At 40.1% G+C, this 21,208-nt stretch overlaps 1 protein-coding gene across 8 annotated transcripts in view; it reads left to right on the forward strand.

Annotated features, from left to right (window-relative positions):
- PTPRA (protein tyrosine phosphatase, receptor type A) overlaps positions 1-21,208 on the forward strand; it is a 128,725-nt gene that overhangs the window by 90,158 nt on the left and 17,359 nt on the right. For 5 of the 8 annotated variants that reach the window (XM_006096393.3, XM_006096389.3, XM_006096392.3 and 2 more), the window contains 4 exons: positions 12,540-12,630; positions 14,630-14,706; positions 17,313-17,349; positions 21,029-21,126. In XM_006096393.3, coding sequence (XP_006096455.1) covers positions 12,540-12,630; positions 14,630-14,706; positions 17,313-17,349; positions 21,029-21,126 — 303 coding nt within the window. Of the gene's footprint in view, positions 1-4,561; positions 4,582-7,886; positions 7,981-12,539; positions 12,631-14,629; positions 14,707-17,312; positions 17,350-21,028; positions 21,127-21,208 lie in introns of those variants that run through there. The other 3 variants (XM_023760314.1, XM_023760315.1, XM_023760316.1) reach the window with 2 other exon arrangements.

Raw genomic sequence — 21,208 nt, forward strand, 5'->3', positions numbered from 1 at the left:
GGCAGACTGCAGAGTAAAGGCCTCATCTTGGGAATTTAGATTCGTATTTTTTTATAACTCCCTCAAGAAAGCAGAACATATTTGTGAATCTACCAGTTGGTGATTCTAGCCCATCGGTTCTGATCCCAGGTCAGAACTTCTTTGAAGAAATGATGTTTTCATTGAGACCCAATCAAAGGCAAAGACATTGGGGGAAGGGAGATGGGGGGGTGGGGTGGGGGCACTCTCCAGACACTCGAAATAGCAGGAGCAGACTGTTAATAATGAGGGTGCGTGAGGGAAGGGCCCATTCAGAAAATAAAGAAGGGCTATGTGTGGCCGAAGGGCAGAGACTCAAGAGAATAGTAAGAAATGAAACTGCAAGAAGATGAGGCCAGACTATAGATCTTATAGATTGTCGTGAAAGAAATAGAGCTATGGACTAACCAGGTTTGTATTTTGAAATAAAATGACTGGTGCTATATAGAGAATGGCCCATGGGGAGATCAGAATAGGTGCAGGGAATACAGTTAGGGGCTACAACAGCTGTTGATACCAGAGGTGCTGATAGATTGGCGTAAGCTGGTCATGATTAGGGAAAGGGGAATGGATTTGAGGACATAGAGGACCAACTTGGGCATTGGTAAACTCTCAGTCACTTTACACCTTTCAACTGAAGTTGGCTCCCCTCGTGACACCAAAATGGCTACCCCAGTTCAAGGCACCACATGGAGGTTTCACAAGATCCAGTGGACAAAGGATGACTGTTTCTTTCTGTGTGTCTCCTTTTACCAAGGAGGAAAACTTTCCCAAAAGCTTCTGAAGACTTCCCTTGTCACATGCTTCTTTTTAAACCAGTCATAAGCAAGGGAGAAATAGGCTTACTGCAACTGACAGAACCCAGTCCAAATTAGTGGAGCTCTAATAGCAAGAAGGAAAGGAGCTTCAATTACCAGGTGGGTGGGTCACCACTCATCTGCTCCACCAGTGAAGGGTTTAGGGGAACAGAGATATGTGGTCAGATTTGCACTCTGAGAAAATCATTAGCTCCAAGTGAAGAATAGCTGGGAGGGAGGCAAGAATTGAAGCAAAAGACCATTTACTGGGCAAGAGTTAATAGAATAACTTGGACCCTTTTTTCTGGCTGTTGAAAAAAACAGCATCATTTTTGCTCATTGTTGCTTGAGACTTGGTCCCACAATATAGCACCCAAGCGATGGCCCCGGGGGGCTCGGTTGGAGGGTTGTGCCACACCCAAAGGTTTCGGGTTCAATCTCCAGTCAGGTTGCATTTGGGAGGCAACTGATCACTGTTTCTCACATCAATGTTTCTCTCTCTCAAAGAAAAATAATAATAATAAAAACATATTCTCAGGTGAGGATTTAAAAAAAGTTCCCAGCCTCAGCACCATCACTAGGTCTCCAGCAGACACACTACTGTTTTAGAGTCTAGTGCCAACGGCTTCTGGGTAATGGAGTATGTGTCCCCATGGCCATACCTCTTTATGTGTGAAATGAAGTCTTTGTTTAGAGGTAATAGTCACTGAGATCCCATGATAAGGCAATCCAGTAAATCCTTGAATAGAGTTGGTGTTCTTAGAGGCATGGTAGGCAAATTCAATAGATACTGTGGTGAGAGCCAATTGCCAGGCTACCATGGCCACTATATTCATGGGCTCATTGGGCCAGCAATGGGATATTAAGGGAAAGGGCTAACCAAGATCTCCTTGGCGGTTAGCAATGAGTGCCATCTGGGAGGACATAACTACTTCCTATCTTTTTTATTTCAGTCGTCTACTACCTTGGGATCGGTTTAGATCCTGATGGCCAATGAAGTAGGTAGTGGGGTGCCTTGCTTGAAGTTCTGTTCATTAGAAGGATTTCTCTTTTATACCATTCAGGGCCATCTCTTAAGTCGATTACCTCACAGCAGAATGGGCTAGCATGTCTCAGAGCCATTTGTACACTAGGCTGGATGTTTTTCTTCGTCAGTCAACTGTTGAAATCATCGGGAAGTCAGAGGTGTCTATTAAAGGGAGTGGGTGTGTTGCAAATGTTCCATACACATCACTTCCAGCTGGTGGTGGAATTCTGCTGGACATGTCTAAATTTATGGCTTGTTGAATCACATAATACTTCTTAGTTGAAGTCATTTGGATATCTAGTGTCCCATGGTTAGACTTACATTCTCTACCAGAGTATGCTGACAAGATCATGGTCTTGTCCCCCAAATCTTAAGGTTTTCTAATATGATTCTCCTGCTCAACCTTAACCAGACACATGGGGGCCCCTATGCCAGTTTCTCCATGGCTTTGATCAGCTGGAGAGCCTTCTGTTTTCAGATCACTCAATAAAGGAGTCAAAGCAGGATATCAACATGTGTTATATGCTGTCTCCAAAATCCAAAATGGCCCAGCAAGCATGGATTATCTCATCATTATCCTGCAACTTTTAAGTCTTCTATAGCACTTAGGATTTCTGTGACTCACCTAGGGACTTACCATTTGGTAGAGATTGCTGCTCCAGCAATTTGCATTTGCTCTTGCTACTGTATAGTCCTTATCCAAAGGCTTCAGGTAGTCTAGTGTGGGTATTTTGCTGCTTGCTATAGATATCTATTCTAACTATACATGGGGAAAATACTTTGTTCCTAATGTGAGGCCAGCTCAGGCCAAAACTCCTTCCATCAGCTGGCCTGCAAAAGCTCCATTCTAGCTGGCATAAAAGAATGACATTCTGGGTTCTCAGGAATTAGTTAGCTCAAGGCCAGACCCCAAATGGTGATTCCCCTTTACCTAGTGAAGTTACCATGGCAAATGGCTGCAGAATCTTAGGGGGAAATGAAGATGACGGTTCATGGTATATGCCTGTTGATGTGCTGTGGAAGGGTTCTTCCTTACGTGTGCCCATCATTGAAGGGCTCTGGGTCTCTAAACTGACCCAGGCCTGGGAGTTGGGTAGAGAAGGGGTCCTTTCTCTAGCATGGCAGTCTAGTCAGGCCTCCTCAACTGACCTGGGCTGGCTGCCTCTCATTCCTTCACAATGAATTATCCAAAACCAGAAATGTTTGAGCCTTGGTGACTATGGCCTCTGAGGCTCCTTCCATCCCACTAAGATCAAGGATCCCATTTTGAAGCCAGTCCCTTCCACCAGCATCTCACTGTGGTAAAGACAGCTAGGAAAGCACTTCTGAAAGAAGTGTACACCCTCTAGCAAGGCACTTGTGGATCCCATCAAGGACATGGTGAAAGTATCAGTAAGAAGGTTGAGCCTGTTAGATCCCATGTAACACTGATCACTACTTTGTGCCAAGGATTTTCTGACTTTTCATTGTTACCTAGCTGAATCCAATTCAGTCCAGGTTTCCACTGGCCAACCTAGCCCACTATTAGAATCCTGGCCAGTTTCCTGAGCTGTTACACTAACTCAAAAGTTTAGTTAACCATACCATAATTACAAATTGACCTTATACAAAAATTAAGCTCTCCTTTCCTTTTTTGATGATTTTTGATGACCCAACTCAATGAATTACTTCAGTTGCTTCAATTAGCTCCTTTGCTTTTCTACCTTGTTTATGTATAGTGGGGCCTTGACTTACGAGTTTAATTCGTTCCGTGACGGAGCTCGTAACTCAAATTACTCATATGTCAAATCACTGTGACGTTCGCTGGGCCAACTAGCAGTGGGGTATCTGAAGCTGGCTCGTAACCCGAATTTTAGCTCGCAACTCAACTCAAAGCAAAAAATCGGCTGAGAGACGGCTCGTATCTCGAAAAACTCGTTAGTCGGGACACTCGTAAGTCAAGGCCCCAAATGCCGCATCCTCTGGAAATTCTGTTTCTTTGTTATGGGGCGGAGGCCCAGAAATCAGGATTTTAAAAAGGTGATTCTAATGTGCAGCCAAGGTTGAGAACCACTGCTCTAGGTTGTGTTATGCTTGCATCCTTATATCCATCAGCAGTGAGAGTGGAGAGAACTTTTCACCACGAAAACAAGATACAGTAGAGAGATTTTTAGAAGTTGGCCTTTGCCAACTCCTCTGTTGCCTTTCAGCATTATTTCAATTGTCTCACCAAGGCCCTGTCTTTCATACAAGCAACCCAGGAAAGATGTGAATTCCATTGTCATTAACATTTAGCAACCAGCAAAATTCTGAAATGTTAACATTTGGTTCAGCAAAAAACATAGCCAGTCATAGAAAGGCCCTGAGCCTTGCACTGTTTGTGCAGGTGAGCATTTGATATTGGAGCTGGGCTTTTTCTTGTTTTGTTACCTGACATTGTCAGAAGTAATTCTCAGTGTCAGCATTTCTCATCTACTTTTAATTGGAATTCTCCCACCCCTTTACCACCAGCTGAAACACATTCCAGGTGATTACAAGCAATAACTGAAGTTCCTTTCCCTTTATCTGAACACAGGAATCAGATTTACATCACCCACATTTCTCCCATCAGTTTCTCAACTACAACCCACTCACTGATACTAACTGCTAAGTCACTTCCTTTATTTAAAAACCAGAGAAGTCAACACAACTAAATGAAGCAAAACAACAAAACTGTCAGTTGGGGAGACACTGGAAAAGTTGACAGAACCAAAAGATGAGGTAGGCTACCAGCACTTGGGCAGAGCAGGCCTGTTCTGCTGGCTCTAGGGTCCTTTCAGGAAGCCTCTGCTGCTTTCAAAGTCCTGCCTGGCAAAGAGAATCTGGTTGGCACCGTGTGGGGCAAGTGTGACTGTGCTTGCATCAGTTAACCCTATCAGGAAAGAGGCTGACAAATAACACCTAGGACAAACACACCAGTTTGTGTCTACTATCATAGAATAGTATTTTTATGATCATGGAGTAAGGAGGACCTTTCTAAGCAAAACACAAGATTCGTTCCAAAATGGAATAGATTGAAAGGTAGTAAATATATTTAAAATGTTAAACATCTCTATAAAAAAATGTCTCCATAAAAAGTGGCCGACTGGGAGAAGCTATATGCCACAGGTAGACAGACTATTCCATAATATATAGAGCTTCTACAAACCTGCTGTAACAAAATTGGCAATTCACAGAAAAATAAAAGGTCTATAAGCATATGGAAAAAAGCTCAACTATATCTGTCATCAGGGAAGGCAAGATTAGAACAACCATTATTTTGAGCCTGTCAAATATGAAAATTTTAAAAGACTGATACCAAGTATGGGCAAAGGTATGGGGATACATATACTGTCATTGACAGGTAGAAAGAGTTCAAATTGGTATAGCATTGGAAGGATGATTTAACAGTATCAAGCAAATTTTAAATACCCACACTATCTGACCTGACTTCTGAGACTCTAACACAGTGGTTCTCAACCTGTGGGTTACGACCCCTTTGGCAGTTGAATGACCCTTTCACAGGGGTTGCCTAAGACCATCCTGAATATCAGATATTTACATTACGATTCATAACAGTAGCAACATTACAGTTATGAAGTAGCAACGAAAATAATTTTATGGTTGGGTCACAACATGAAGAACTGTATTTAAAGGGCCAGAAGGTTGAGAACCACTGCTCTAACAGAAAACCAAATATGTATTTGTACGTGGATGCTCATTACAGCATTATTTCTAATAGTAAAGAAAATAAAAAGCAGATATCTATCAAATAGCAGAATGGCTAAATGAGTTCTTGTGTCCATTATGAAATTCTGTACTGTCATTAAAATAAATGTGTTGGCATAGAAAAATCTAAGTTGTACTGTTAATGAAGAAAACACATTACAGAGGACTATACATGGTATAATACTCCCTTTAAAAAATATATGAGTGTATTAATGCATTTTTTTTAATCTGGAAGAAGAATACTGTGACTGTGAGCAATGGGTTACCTATAAGGGAAAGTAGAATATAGGAGAGACATGATAGGGAATTTCCTCTTTCTTCTGAATTTATTTGACTTTTACAACAAGCATATTCTTTTATAATGTTTTTTAAAGCAGAGGTTTTAAAATATATGGTAAATAAAGCTAATGGAGCTTAGATTTAGGATGGATGTACTGCATGTAGAATAAAGAATTGATGTCGCTAGCTTGAGCTGCGCCAGGAGTCTTGTGGTCAGGTCTCTGTGAAAAGGAATGGGAAGTTGTTTTGGGGGTGAACAGCTGAAGGGGTGAACAGCTGAAGGAACAATAGGCATAGGACACAACAGTTTGTTTTCAGATATTTGACAGGCTTTATGAAAGAGTATAGCATCTTTATGAAACCCTACCACGGTTGAAAGTTCCATGAGATTATGTTTGTCCTAGAATTATAAGCTGCAACTTTTTTATTGACCAGTATTGGTCTTAGAAGGAAGCACTGAGTTTGTTTAAAAGAAACATTTTGAAAAGTCACTTATTGAGGTCCCTAAAGCATGTTCACACACACGAAAATTTGGTTAGCTCCTGAGAGGAAGAGGGGGGATAGGGAGCGAGAAGAGAAGGAATGAGGTGGAGCTAGTGAGACGGTTAAAATCTGTGTATTGCAAGATGTGACACCCCATTGCTCAGGATCCTACATCTTTATTTTTTTTAAATATATTTTATTGATTTTTTACAGAAAGGGAGAGGGATAGAGAGTTAGAAACATCGATGAGAGAGAAACATCGATCAGCTGCCTCCTGCACACCCCCTACTGGGGATGTGCCCGCAACCAAGGTACATGCCCTTGACTGGAATCGAACCTGGGACCCTTGAGTCTGCAGGCGGATGCTCTATCCACTGAGCCAAACCGGTTAGGGCAGGATCCTACATCTTTAATAGAGACAGCTTAATTCTTGGATTTCCAGATGAAAAGGCTTGTGTGTGTAATCTGGTGACAGGACTGTGTGACATTGGAGTGAGGTAGAAGCAAAGTAGCATCTACATCAGCCGTGGGCAAACTACGGCCCGCGGGCTGGATCCGGCCCGTTTGAAATGAATAAAACTAAAAAAAAAAAAAAAAAGACCGTACCCTTTTATGTAATGATGTTTACTTTGAATTTATATTAGTTCACACAAACACTCCATCCATGCTTTTGTTCCGGCCCTCCGGTCCAGTTTAAGAACCCATTGTGGCCCTCGAGTCAAAAAGTTTGCCCACCCCTGATCTACATTAATGAGTTGTCTCTAAACAAATGAATTAGAGCCAAACACTTATAGGAATTTAGCAGGCGCTGTGTCGAGGGCTTTAAATTCAACATTCTAGGGAATTGGGGTTTCAGAGTTTCCAAGGGGCAGAGAAGGTGCCAGCTGACATCTGAGTTTTACACTAGTCAGTACAAGGGAAATGCAAAAGAAGTTGTGTATCTGGGTGTTGGGTTCTTCCAAATAAACTGTTCCAGGATGAGATAAACTACCTTGGAAGGTGTTGATTCCCCATCACAGCAGAATATTCAGGCACTGGTAGCTGTTCGGTGAGTGTATTTAAAAGGGAATTCAAACATAAAAGTGAATGAATGAGATTCAAAACAGTACTGGAGATCTTAGCATAGTGAAGCAGGAAAAGAAATGAAAGGTATTAAAGATTGGAAAGAAAGAGACAAAATATGCATTTTTCACAGAATAGAATATTGTCCTCAGAGAAATGCAAAGTCTCATCAGATAAATTATCAGAATTGGTAAGTTATTTTAGTAAGATTGATAGATACAAAAACAGCATTAAAAATTAATGCATTTCTTTGCATAAGCCACAGTCAGAATCTAATACTAATTTTTAAAAGATGGCCATTTGCTGTAGCATTTAAAATATAAAGTACCTAAGAATAAATTTAACAAAATATTTACAAAATCTTTAGAGAAAATATTTAAATGTTTGAAGACATTAAAGAAAAAGCCTAAATTAAAGGCTCAATATTGTAAAGATGTCAATTCTCCCCAAACTGATATGTAGATTCAATGCAATTCCAATAAAAATCCCAACAGGTTTTTTGTGGAACTTGACAAGCTGATTCTAAAATTTATATGGAGGAGAAAAGATTCAAGAATAGCCAAGACATTCCTGAAGAAGAAGAACAAGGTGAGGAGATCTGCCTTACCAGATGTAAAGAGTATTATAAAATCTAGTAAGACAGTAACGTATTGGTACTGGGATAGATGGATTGATCAGTGGAATAAAATAGAGAACTCCAAAGCAGATTTGTGTGTAAGTGGAAGCCTACTCATGACTGAAATGCTGTTGTAGTTTTGTTAGATGAAAAGATGGTCTTTACAATAAATAATGCTGGAACAATTGGGTAATAAATGAAAATTAATTCTTGTCTCATACCAGAAACAAAAATCAGTCCCAGTTAGTGTGCACACTGAAATCTAACAGACAGAATGATGAAACATGAATGAATGTAGGAAAATATAATCTCACAGTAGGAAAGGATTCTTAAGACTTAAAATGTTGATAAAGGGAAAGATTAACCAACTTGACTACATTATGATGTAAAACTTCTGTTTATAAATAGATACCATAAAAAATGAAAGGGCAGGCCACAAACTTGGCAAAAAATATCTGTAACACTTATAACTGATGAAGAATGAGTAGAATATATAAACAACTCGTACAAATTAAGAAAACAAACAAGCAATCCAGGAGAAAAGGGGGAAATACTTGCTAGGTAGTTCACAGAAGAAGAAACCCTGTTGACCAGTCATCTGTGGAAAGATGGTCAACTTCATTAATAAATCAGGAGAAGTATAAATTAAACTGACATTTGTTACATTTAAAGTCTGACCATAGCAAAAGTTGATGAGTATACAAAACAACTGGGAACACTACATTGCTGATGGGAGTGTAAATTGTTACAACTACTCTGAAAAACAATTTGGCCTTATCTGGTAAAGTTATGTTCATACCTAAAACTCTTGCACATGTGCATGAAGAAACACATACCAATTTTTGTTTGAAGTAGGATTGTTCACTGTAAACAACCCCAGTATTCGTCAGTAATAGAGTGGGTAAATAAATGTTGGTATGGACTCAAAATGGAACACTACAAAGTAAAGTGAATGAACTTTGGCTACATGAAACAACCTAGATGAGTCTTCAGAACATAACATTGGACAAAATAAAAACAAATTACCACTTGATTATGATTCAATTTTTATCAAAAAGTAGACTGAATAATAAAAAATACTGTTTAAGGATACAAGATATATGGGGTACAAATAAATTAAAGCAAGGTAATGATAAACACAATATTTTTAAGTTTATTTGTGAGAAGGAGGAGTATATGATGAGGGAAAAGACCAAAGAGAACTTGTAAGTTAAAATATGTGATGGATATATTTGTATTTTTAGAAATATAAAAATTGAAAAACAATGTTTTAAAAAACATGTTTTTTAAAAATGGCTTAATCTTGCTTCCAATGAAGGCTTAAGCAAGGGATGAAATGGTCTTTGATGCCACCTAGTGTTTCAAGAGATTTTATACCTAAATCCTTCTGGTTATCTGCTGCTTCCTAGCTCTGGGCTAGGTTTTTCAGGGTAGAAAGGAAAAGGAGTAAGATTCTCCTTGTTTTCATCCCTGACATAGGCTCTTCAGCCTGACCCTTTGCATCTAGCACCATATTCTCTAGAGCAGGCCCTTTTCTCTTGTCAAACAATAGCTCCTGTTTCTTCCTCACTTTGCTTTTAGGAACCTTACTTAGCATGGCTGGAGAACTAGTTTTTCTTCATCATGACCTGAGGTGCTAGGGATGCTGATAGGACTATGGTCATGGTTATTAGCTGATAGGACTATGGTCATGGTTATTACTGACCCTGGGAACTATTTTCAAGTCTTGCTGTCTACCTTTGTTCTACATCATTTTAGACAAGGCGTGTACTGGGAAAGTAATGCCTCTGAATTAGTTGTGGGGGCTTTAAAATCTTGTATCTTATCTTGCTCTGACCAGGGTGGAAACATGGAAATCTAGCCTATCTGGGTGAATTGGGAAATTCCAGTCTTAAGCAGGGTCTCTGTTCATGTGTAAGAGTCCTGCTCAAGATACTCTCCCTCCCTCCCACCTCCCCCCACTTAAGTATTAGCAGCACCAGGTCTAAAGAAATTGCTTCTCAATAAAATAACATGTAGCCCTAACTGGTTTGGCTCAGTGGATAGAGCTTTGGCCTGCGGACTAAAGGGTCCCCGGTTCAGTGCCGGTCAAAGGCATGTACCTTGGTTGCGGGCACATCCCCAGCAGGGCGTGTGCAGGAGGCAGCTGATTGATGTTTCTCATCAATGTTTCTAACTCTCTATCCCTCTCCCTTCCTCTCTGTAAAAAATCAATAAAATATATTTTTTTAAAAATAAAAATAACTTGTAAAATCTCCAGGGTTTTAACTCTGAACGGAAAATCGTAAGTGAAGGCAGATGGACTATGAGATCTGACTCCCTTTATCTTAGGATCCTTTAATTTCTCTTTATCACTGTCTTGATGGTTCCCAGGAAACATGTTTGCTCCCTTCTTAGAGATCTTGCTTTCATCTGGTAAAATTAGTTCCTTTTAGGCTGGCATTTCCTTTATTTAATCATATTTTTTATTATCAAAATTAGAAACCAAAGAGTCACCCTTTATTCCTGTCTCTTTCTCTCCCCAATCTAAATTCCTTTCAGTCCATCTCTCAATCTAGTAACTCTTCTCCAGAATGTATCTCAAATGCATCTATTTCCTTTTACCTTCATCTTTCCATGTTTCTATTCTTGTTTGCCAGTCCATTTTCCATGTATCAGATAGAGTGATTCTTTAACATGTATATTGGATTGCAGTTTTATTTTTTTTTAAATATTTTTTTATTGATTTTTTACAGAGAGGAAGGGAGAGGTATAAAGAGTTAGAAACATCAATGAGAGAGAAACATCGACCAGCTGCCTCCTGCACACCCCCTACTGGGGATGTGCCCGCAACCAAGGTACATGCCCTTGACCGACATTGAACCCGGGACCCTTCAGTCCGCAGGCCAACGCTCTATCCACTGAGCCAAACCAGTCAGGGCATGGATTGCAGCTTTAAAACCTTGAATGGTTTCCTCATGCACTTAAAATTCAAGCTCTCTATTGAAGGACCTATTTGGAAATGTGTGAATTAACCTTACCAAGCTCATCTCCTCCCACTTCTTGCCATCCCCACCAATCACACTTTCTATGTAATATGCTCACTGACCTTTTAGTTCTTCCCACAAGCCAAGCCTTCTCCTCTCTCTGAGTCACCACAGATGCTGATCACTGTGCCTAGAATACTGTTTTCCACACTCATCCTTCCTCTAATTTTGGGTATACTTTCTCTTATAGCATTTTGTTCTTTCATTACATTTATTGTGGTGTATAATTTTATATTTATTTGTTTAATGTCCGTCTTTCACACACAAATTTGTATTGTCTATGAGAGCAAGAACTGTGTAAATGATTGATTCAACACTGTTTGCTCTGTATCTAACCCGGTATCTGAGAGGTATACAATATATATATTTGTTAAAGGAGTAAGTGAAAAATAATACATGAACCATAATTTACTTAACTCTTTCACTACTGCTGAATATTAAAGCTGTTTTCAGTTTTGGGTCATTTAATGAAGTAAATAATTTGAACATAGAGATTTTTATTTCTTTAGGCTAGATTCTCAGAAGTGGAGTTGCTAGATCAAAGAGTATGAATATTTTTAATTTTATTTTTAAGGCTTATAAAACATATTTCCAAATCACTTATTAGAAAGGTTTCTAGGTTGGAATTTTTAACTGTTTCCCTTTTTGCTTTCTTAGTTTTGAATATATGGAACATATCAAAAGAAAACAGTTCAAATAATAAGGCTTAGCTTCCCTCTCCTTTTTAAAATTAATTTATTAAATGCCTATTCTATGCCAGACAGATTATTTTATTTATTCCTTATGTGGCAGATATTAGCATCCCAATTTTACAGATGAGGGCATTTGGGCCTAGAACGTTTAACTGTTTTGCTCAAGTTCAGACAATCCAGACTGTCTCGTGTGAAACCATTTGTGCTTATCCATATACCTACCAATACACATGTCCTTTAGAATTGCTGCATAGTTACTGCCACCTCACCAGGTCCTCTGCTTCCTAACTGCCTAATCCCTGTGAATGCCTGTCCTTGTTTCCTTGCTACATGATGCTAGAGGCTGGGTTGCCATGCTCCTTTGTCAGGGCCCTAGAGAGGACCTAACTCAGCTAACCGTCCAGAGCACTCCTGTGTGGTTCATTCTGAGATGCATCTTATCTTTGCATTGTGGTTAGCATGAGGAGAAGTGGCTCATCCCTTTATGTCTCCACTCCAATTAACAGGGTGGTCCATTTTGACCCAGCATTGTAACAGGCCCCTAACCACGTAGTAACCATATAAAGAGCATGCTGCATAATAACAGGAAGGGCATTCTGCTCCTGGGGATTCTTGGTGGTAAACGCTAAGAAATTTGCAGGCACTTTAGAAAAAGGAGCACGCTCTGTGTTAGGCTGCAAGTGTTCCCTTGGGCCCATCTTTTTCCCCCAAGGAAAGGCAGAACTTGCTGCCAGGTCGGGAGTTGGTGTAGCAGTCTGCATGTTTGGTGTTTATCCCTGTTAGTAACTCCTCTAATTTCTCTTAACCTTTCAGGCTCTTCCTGCTTGTCCTATCCAGGCCACCTGTGAAGCTGCCTCCAAGGAGGAAAATAAGGAAAAAAATCGATATGTAAACATCTTGCCTTGTGAGTGTTTGTAGGCTTTCTAGGGATGTAACCTGAAACTGCATCTCTAGCCAGTTTTTCTGAGGCTGGAAAGAATCTTGTGTTTAATCATAGGAGGGTTGGTAAAGAGAGTAAGGTCAGGCCTTCTCTCAATCTAAAATTGCCTTTATGGTTCCCAAGGCGACCCCAGGTGCTTACAAAGTCAGTAGGGGTGCTTGACTAGTTTTTTGGAGCAGGCCTAAAGTTTCTAGGAGGTTAGGGAGAGCAGTTTCACTAGGACCAGATAAGCAGTGGGTTGTTCATGGGGTGTTTTTTTTGTAGTGCTCATTGCAAAGAAATTATGATACAGAGTTCTCTTCATAAACCTTCCCAGAGTTAGTCATTACTCATCAGTTGATCTATATAGCCTAACAGACATTTTTCTAGACCAGGGGTCTCCAGAATGTGGGATATACATAATCCAGTGGGATAAGAGAACAAAATATTTGAACTTTGTCTTGTTTTTATAATGACTTTTTTTGTGTGTACAAATTATATAATTTATTATTTAAAGACCTGGTATATTTTTGAGTGCTAAACATATTAGAGATCACTATATATTTATATATATACTGTAATTATGTCTTCCTATTTGTGTATGAATATATGTATGTGTAATATATATATATATATATATATATATATATATATATGTAATGTAATTGGTATATTGTATACATTGTTCAGACCCCCTTTTTTTTTAAAAATCCTCACCCAAGGATATATTTTCTCTTGATTTCTAGAGAAAGTGGAAGAAGCATCGACATGAGAGAGACACATCAATTGGTTGCCCCCTTTCCCCCGCCCTACCCTTACTGGGGCTGGGGAACCTGCAGCTGAGGTACTTGCCCTTGACCAGGAATCAAACCCGAGACCCTTTGGTCCTTGGGTCGATGCTGACCACTGAGCCAAATCAGCCAGGGCAACCTTTTTTCTTTTAACAATATATATACACTGAGTGGCCAGATTATTATGACCACCTGACATTTGTAGGCAAATTAGCTATAATTACGCGCTGAAGTTGCTAGAGGGCCAGATCATTATAAACGTCTGAATAGCACAACATACCTAAGTATCCTTGCTGATCAAGTTCATCCTATCATGTTGATGGTGTATCCCAATGGAGATGGCTTCTTCCAACAAGACAATGCGCCATGCCACGGTGCTTGTATTGTGCAGGAGTGGTTTCAAGAACATGAGGGAGCCTTTACCTTGCTTAGGTGGCCCCCACAATCACCAGATCTCAATCCAATTGAGCATTTGTGGGATGAAATTAAAAGAGCCATCAGGCAACTGGTTCCACATCATCAAATCTCACAGAACTGGACAGTGCTATTCATCAGCTATGGTGTCAGATTCCTCGCATCACCTTTCAACATCTTGTGGAGTCAATGCCAAGAAGAATTGCTGCAGTATTGAAGGCAAAAGGTGGCCCAACGAAGTACTGATGGGGTAGTCATAATAATCTGGCCACTCAGTGTATATTGTCAATTCATCTGTTGAGAAACAAAAGTACTCACTTTCCTCTTTATCAACTGCTTACTATTCCATATCTTTTTTTTCTGTAACAATAGTTTATTGATTTTTAGAGAAAAGGGGAAAGAAACATCAATGTGAGAGCAAAACATTGATCAGCTGTCTCTTGCATGCCCCCTACCAGGGATCAAGTCTGAAACCCAGCATGTGCCCTGACCAGAATCGAACTGGCAACCTTTCAGTGCACAACCAACTGAGCCATCCCGGCCAGAGCTGTGGACATATCTTAATTTATTTAACTAGTCCCCTAATGATGATTGAGATATGTCCAAATTTTTGCTGTTATAAATAGTTGCTGCAGTGACATCTTTATACATCTGTGTCTCTATACACATAGGCACAAATGTCTTATCTGGCCTGATTGTGTCAGGACCAGTGAGAAATAAAATTGGATTTAACTATTTTAATATTAACTAAATATTTAAAGATTAATTTTTTTTCCTAGATGATCACTCTAGAGTCCATCTGACACCAGTTGAAGGAGTTCCAGATTCCGATTACATCAATGCTTCATTCATCAATGTAAGGAACTCAAGCTTTCTCATCATTATCTTGAACTGTGTCCTTCCCAGCTTCATGTTAAGAGGAGTATTTGTCATTTCAAGTTTTCCCTGAGGAGTCCATTTTTTAAGTGACTGAAAACAAATTTTTTTAAATTTTCATTATTTTTATTTATTTCAGAGGGGAAGGGAGAGGGAGAGAGAGAGATAGAAGCATCAATGACGAGAGAGAATTATTGATCAGCTGCCTCCTGCACACCCCCCCCCCCCCCCACTAGACCACTGGGGATCGAGCCCGTAACCTGGGCATGTGCCCTGACCGGGAATTGAACCGTGACCTCCTGGTTCATAGGTCGATGCTCAACCACTGAGCCACGTTGGCCAGGCAAAAGGGGTTTATTATAAGATACTGGATAACTTACAAAATCTGTGGGAGAGCCAATGAACCAAGCTAAGGTGCTGCTCAGTGAGGAATAGAGCAGTCACAGAGGTACCCAACTACCCTGTAACTCTCATAGTGAAAGCTCTGCAGAAGATCTGGATGCTTCTGCCATGCTTGCCCAAAGACCAAATCTTGCTAGCACAATCACTATCTCACATCGCTCACTTCTACCCCTGGTCTTATGTGGGAGCATCTGCTAGGTCTGTGCAGAACTAAACTGCAAGGGATGAATCTAGGGAATTTAGCTTTTAGTGTCTTGGCCCCTGTAGTAAGAAAGTCAGGATAGCAGTGGGTGAGACTGGGTGTTGAATAAGACACCTTATAGTAGCTGCAATTTTTCAGTACAGCTAAGGGTTTTAATTAATTCTCTGGGCCATGGGGTAGTATCGAAGGTATTAAAGACAAGAAGTGACATGACCACATTTGTATATTGGTCACTCAGGTTACTATGTGCAACATAGATTTAAGAGGGCCAACTAGGGGCTGTTACAGTATTAGGTTATAGATGATGAGGGCCTGTAGAAAGGTTGAAGAGGAAGCAACAAAATAAAAGCTACTTTGGAGGTAGACTTAACAGGACTTGGTGATTGATTGTATATTTTCGAGAGTAGAGCTTATAGAAAATACAGTGATCCATGTGGATGTCCAGCACACAGTTGGTCATATTCATCTGGAGCTCAGAGGAGATATTCCAAAGCCATGGTCTTGGAAGTTATTCAGAGGGAGAAGATTGGGCCCTGGGGCCCACCAGCCTCTACCACACACACATTGAGCAAGAGACACTCATGAGTAAGATAAAAGGAGACTGGGAGAGAAGAGCACCTCAGAGGGCAAAAAGTAAAGCGTGGAGGAAATGTCAGGTGGTCAGCAGGGTTAAGTGCAGATGAGAGATCAGTGAGAAAGAGGGAGCAAATGTGCCTTGGGCTTGGAGTATTTGGGTAGACAGTGTCCTTTGAAGCAAATCAAGGCCATTTGTTATAGGCTGCCAGTTATACTTACCAAACCCTTTTTCTCTCCAACTTAATTGAAGTATAGTTTATATAACAAAAATTTGGTCTATTTAAAGTGTAGAAGTCAGTAAATTTTATAAAATTTACCAAGTCATCCTGCCATCACCCTAATTAAGAATAGTTTTAACAACTTTATTATATGTAATTCATATACCATAATTTTACCCATTTAAAGTGTACAATTCAGTGGTTTTTAGTATATTCACAGATACATGCAGCCATCACCAGTCAACTTTACAACCTTTTCATCACCTCCAAAAAGGAACCCTATACCCTTTAGTTATTGCCTCTTAGTTTTAGAACATTTAATTACCTCAATAAAAACTTCTTGTCCAGATACAGTTAAACCCCATTCCCATCCCTGGCAACCATTACCAAGCCCTTTTTGCAGAGAGCTAAGATCACAGATGGATCTTGAAGGGAAGTGGTGGCAACAGCCAGTGGAGACTAGGACCTGTGGTGTGGGGAACACAGAGGTCTGAAAGCAAACCTGACATTGGTCACAAGGGGAGGCAAAAGAGGCAGTGGCAGAGTTGGCAAGTGGGTTCCAGCCTGGAGTCTTAGAAGGAACCAATCTCCTCACTCACCTTTAGATGTCTAAGAGTGTATAGGTCTTTAGCAGTTACTGCCAGTTGTCAGTTTCTCAGAGGCTCCTTAGCTATACCCCAGTGCTCCTTTGCTTCTTCTCACTGCCTGTAGTGGAGAACCCAGAACACTGGGAGCTGACCTGCCATACCCACAGGTTATTCCCAGAAAGTCTTTGCACCAGGGTAAAGCATCATCAAGAAAATAACCATTTTCTTTCCAAGTGTGAGCCCAGCTTCATCCCTGGAACCACTACATATGCTTCTGCCTTGGAGGGTTCCTATCCATTAACACTAAGAACCAGATTGTAAGGCTCTGAGACACGTCAGAAATAGGGTCTAGCCTGGGATTTGGTATTTGGATATTCTTCATTAATAATTTACTTGGAGAAGACTACCTAGATCATGTAATCTTTGATTCCTGCTATCTAAAGCTAATCCCTTGGAAATTTCTAGAATGGAAATTCTTATTAATTGCCTGGACCTTTTCACAGGGAGGCCTTGTTAACTGGTTGGGAGTCTGGAGAATATTATTTCCAACCCATTTTTGGTTTTCACTTTCTTTTTCTTTCCCACTCTCCTCTCCCCTCAGGGCTACCAAGAAAAGAACAAATTCATTGCTGCACAAGGTAAAGTAATGATTTTTGAAACAATATTTTTTTATTGATTTCAGGGAGGAAAGGAGAGAGAGAGAGAGAGAGAAAAATATCAGTGATGAGAGAGAATCATTGATCAGCTGCCTCCTGCCTTCCCCCTACTGGAAATTGAACCTGCAACCTGGGCATGTACACTGACCAGGAATCGAGCTGTGACCTCCTGGTTTATAGGTCAATGCTCAACCATAGAGCCACTCTGGCTGGGCAAGTAATGATAATTTTTTACTCAGGCTTATCCATGAGCTCATAGTGGGTTTGGGTTATTTCTTCCAAATGCTAAATAGATTAATCTGAATGCAGTAGCCTTTCTATAAAGATTACTATCTGAAAAAAAATGTAATCCACCTTGCAATTTTATAACTAAAGGCCTTGAACTTGATGACTTAGTGTCCAGGGGTCATTTAAAAGAAGTCCTTTTGTAAGTGTGCATAAAAAGACTGGAGAAGGCTATACACACATGGTGTGACCCTTTGGGAACATGAGGTTCTAGTTAGGCTGCTCAGAATTTGAATTTGTAATCAATCTCCAGAAAGGATTGGCCACCTCCCAGGGTCCAGGCTGGCTCATTTCCTCCCTGCCACTCATGGGCCTGAGCTCCACTATTATTAATAGACTAGAGGCCGGATGCACGAAATTCAAGCAAGGGGTCGGCCCTCACAGCCACTGCAGCTTTGTCCAGAAGGATGTCCGGAAGACGTCTGGTCTATCTGGTCTAATTAGCATATTACCCTTTTATTAGTATAGATAAGTGATCTAGGAACCTCAGAGCAGGGACCCAGTACCATGGACCCTTAAGTTAGTGGAGGACAATGTACAGGGAAACAAGCATAAATTTTGGTAAGTGGCTATGCTTTTAATACAGTAGCCAATAGCCACATGTGGCCATTTAAAAGTAAAAATTTAATTAATTAAAATTTTAAATTCAGTTCTTCAATTATAGTAGTCACATTTTAAGGCTCACTAGCTACATGTATAAAAAGACTGGAGAAGGCTATACACACATGGTGTGACATAGTAGTGCAGATATGAAACATTTTCACCATTACAGAAAGTTCTGTTAGACATAAAATAGAGATTGAGGTAAAGTGAGTTAGGAAAAGCCTCAGATCCTCCTTACCCTCACCGTCTCCCACTGGGGTCAGGCTTTTACATAACCAGGCCCTGCTTTCTCTTCCTCTGTAGCCATCTGTCAATTCAGATCTGTCTTCTAAGGCCCAATTGTGCTAACACCTTCTCAGTGATGATTTTGGCACCAACAACCATGTGCAGTCTTTTCCTCTCATTATTTGCCATAGGACTTTGTTGACACTAAAATATTTGTGAATTAATCCTGTGACTTCCTGGTTGACTTTTTTTCAAACTCCCGTTCTCTTAAGCCTTTCCACAGTACTTCACACTCCTTGAAACTCCTCCGTTATTTCCTGATGTTCAGTTACCTTGATTTTTCTCACTTTTCTAAATATTCTTTCCCTGGCTCTTATTCTTCATTCTGCCCCTTAAATGTAGCTTCTTCCCAAATGTGTGGGTGACTGCTTCCTTGAAACTCCATCTCTGTCTTTCATGGCACCATTTTCTCTCAGTTCTTTTGCCTCTCCATCTGCTCCTTCTTATCTCCTTCCCAGGGTTTTTATTCTATCTGAACTGAATAATGCTGAGAGTCCTCAGCATTCTCTGTCTGACCCCTTCTGTTTTCTGTATTCTCTTTGAGACAGTTCATCTAATACTCACCTCTGGCTGCTGCCTCTCTTGACCTCTCCTAAGCCACATTTTCAAACTAGTTTTGTACTCTTCCACCTGGATACCCCTACATACTCTTTAGATTTAATATCAGAAACTAAAACATGACTCTTCCTTAGACCCCAGACTGCTTTCCTCCTGTATTCGTTGGCCATCACCATGACTGGAATGTAATCTACCCAATTAACCAAACCAGTTTAGGATAATCCAGATCTTCTACCTGTCCCTTAGTCTAATGACTAGTCCTCTTATTTCCATCTTCAAAATCTCTCTTCTCTGACACATTGCCTTACTCCCATCTTTTCTTCCAGCTCTGTTACAGTAGCCTACCGACTGATTCCTCTACCCCTCACCCTTGCTCCTTGCATTCTTTCCACCAGAATGTTCTTTTTTCGAGGAAAACTTTTGTCAGGATCCTCATGATTTTCCATTATCTATAGGACAGGCCTTGTACCTTACCTATCTTTCCAGCTCCATCTTCCACCACTCCATGCACTCTACACAGTTACCTCACTGAATTCATTACATCCCTGGGTATCTCGTGCTCTTTCTTGCTGCCAGCCTCCTGTACCTCTGCCTGGAGTGCCTGTTCTCCCTGCTTCCTCTCTAAGCTCCCATCCACTGATCTACCCTAACATATAACTCAGATGTCACCTACTCTAGTAGATTTGTCCTGACCTTGCCAGGCAATGAAACAATTACTCTTCTGTATATCTTTCTGGCATATGTTCACTTCTATCATTGTTTTTTTTTTTTGTAATTTTTTTTCCATTTTTACCAAAGGGAATATAAATTTTAAGGAAGTCAAAGTTATTACAAAGGTTATAAAAATAATGTTCTTCCCCCTTTCTCCCTTATTCTTTTAATCTAATGCAACCGTTTTTATCTGTTGATTCCTTATGGGTAGATGATATACTTTATTTAATTCTCTTACAAACAACCTCACACTCAATCAGACAGACATGCATATACATGTCTCTTTCCCCCACTCTTTTTTTAAATTTAATTCTTTATTTAAAGTATTACATATGTCTCCTTTTTCCTCCATTGCCCACTCTTCCCAATAGAGTTAAATTACAATTTGAGGTTAAGATAACATTTGTTGTTTACATTATTACTATACCAATATTATTTACCACTGAAGCACATAATGTATGATTTTTTTGGTACAATTTTTGGTTTTCTCTTTTCTGAGAGTTAATGATTAACCTTTTTTCCTATTCACTTACTTTTTTATATAGCTAACATTGATTCTCCCTCCACTCCCCCCCACAAAAAAAATTCTTCTCTAGAAATATATTCTCTCAAGAATTCAGATACATGGAGTTTATTTTTTTATCTTGGGATCCTTCAAGAACCTTCTTTCTTTTGCCATTCTGGATAGCTTTAGTCTCCCTTCTGTGTTAGATCCCATCTCTTTCTCTTTCTTTGTTGGCTCCCTCATTTTTGTTTGGAAATCTTCTAGTGGCTTTCTGGGAAGGACTGTGTGGGAAGTAAATTTTAAATTCCAGTCTGAGCAAGTCACCTAACCCCTCTGTGGCTGATGACACCTACCTCAGAGCATGGTGGAAAGAAGTAAATGAGATACAAAACACTTAGCTCACTATCTGGCCCATAATGTGATATTGAGTGAATAGTCATGCTTTCTAATGTCAACAATATACCTTTGGGAGACATTGTTCATGTTCTCTTTATATTTTGACAGCCTCCCACTCCCACTTCACTTTTTAGTGAAGTGCCTGGTGGATACATGGGGAATGTTCAGTTAGCAGGTGGGTGGGTGGATCAATGTATTAGATATTTAGCTGGAGATATGTGGGCACAGGCTTCCAAAGTCAAGAATGAATGTTTCAAATTTCCCAGCATCTTTCTTCCCCTTGCCATGGGTTCTCATTTTTGCTATTGGCTGCTTTAGGACCAAAAGAAGAAACAGTAAATGATTTTTGGAGGATGATCTGGGAACAAAACACAGCCACCATCGTCATGGTGACCAACCTGAAGGAGAGAAAAGAGGTAAGTGGAAAATTTGTTAGGAGGGCCTCTGATACAGGCGTGACCAGCAGAGGGTCTTTGCTGGAGCTGTGTTTGTGTCTGG

The sequence above is a fragment of the Myotis lucifugus genome, unplaced genomic scaffold, assembly GCF_000147115.1.
Source record: "Myotis lucifugus unplaced genomic scaffold, Myoluc2.0 scaffold_178, whole genome shotgun sequence".
Taxonomy (NCBI): Eukaryota; Metazoa; Chordata; class Mammalia; order Chiroptera; family Vespertilionidae; genus Myotis; species Myotis lucifugus.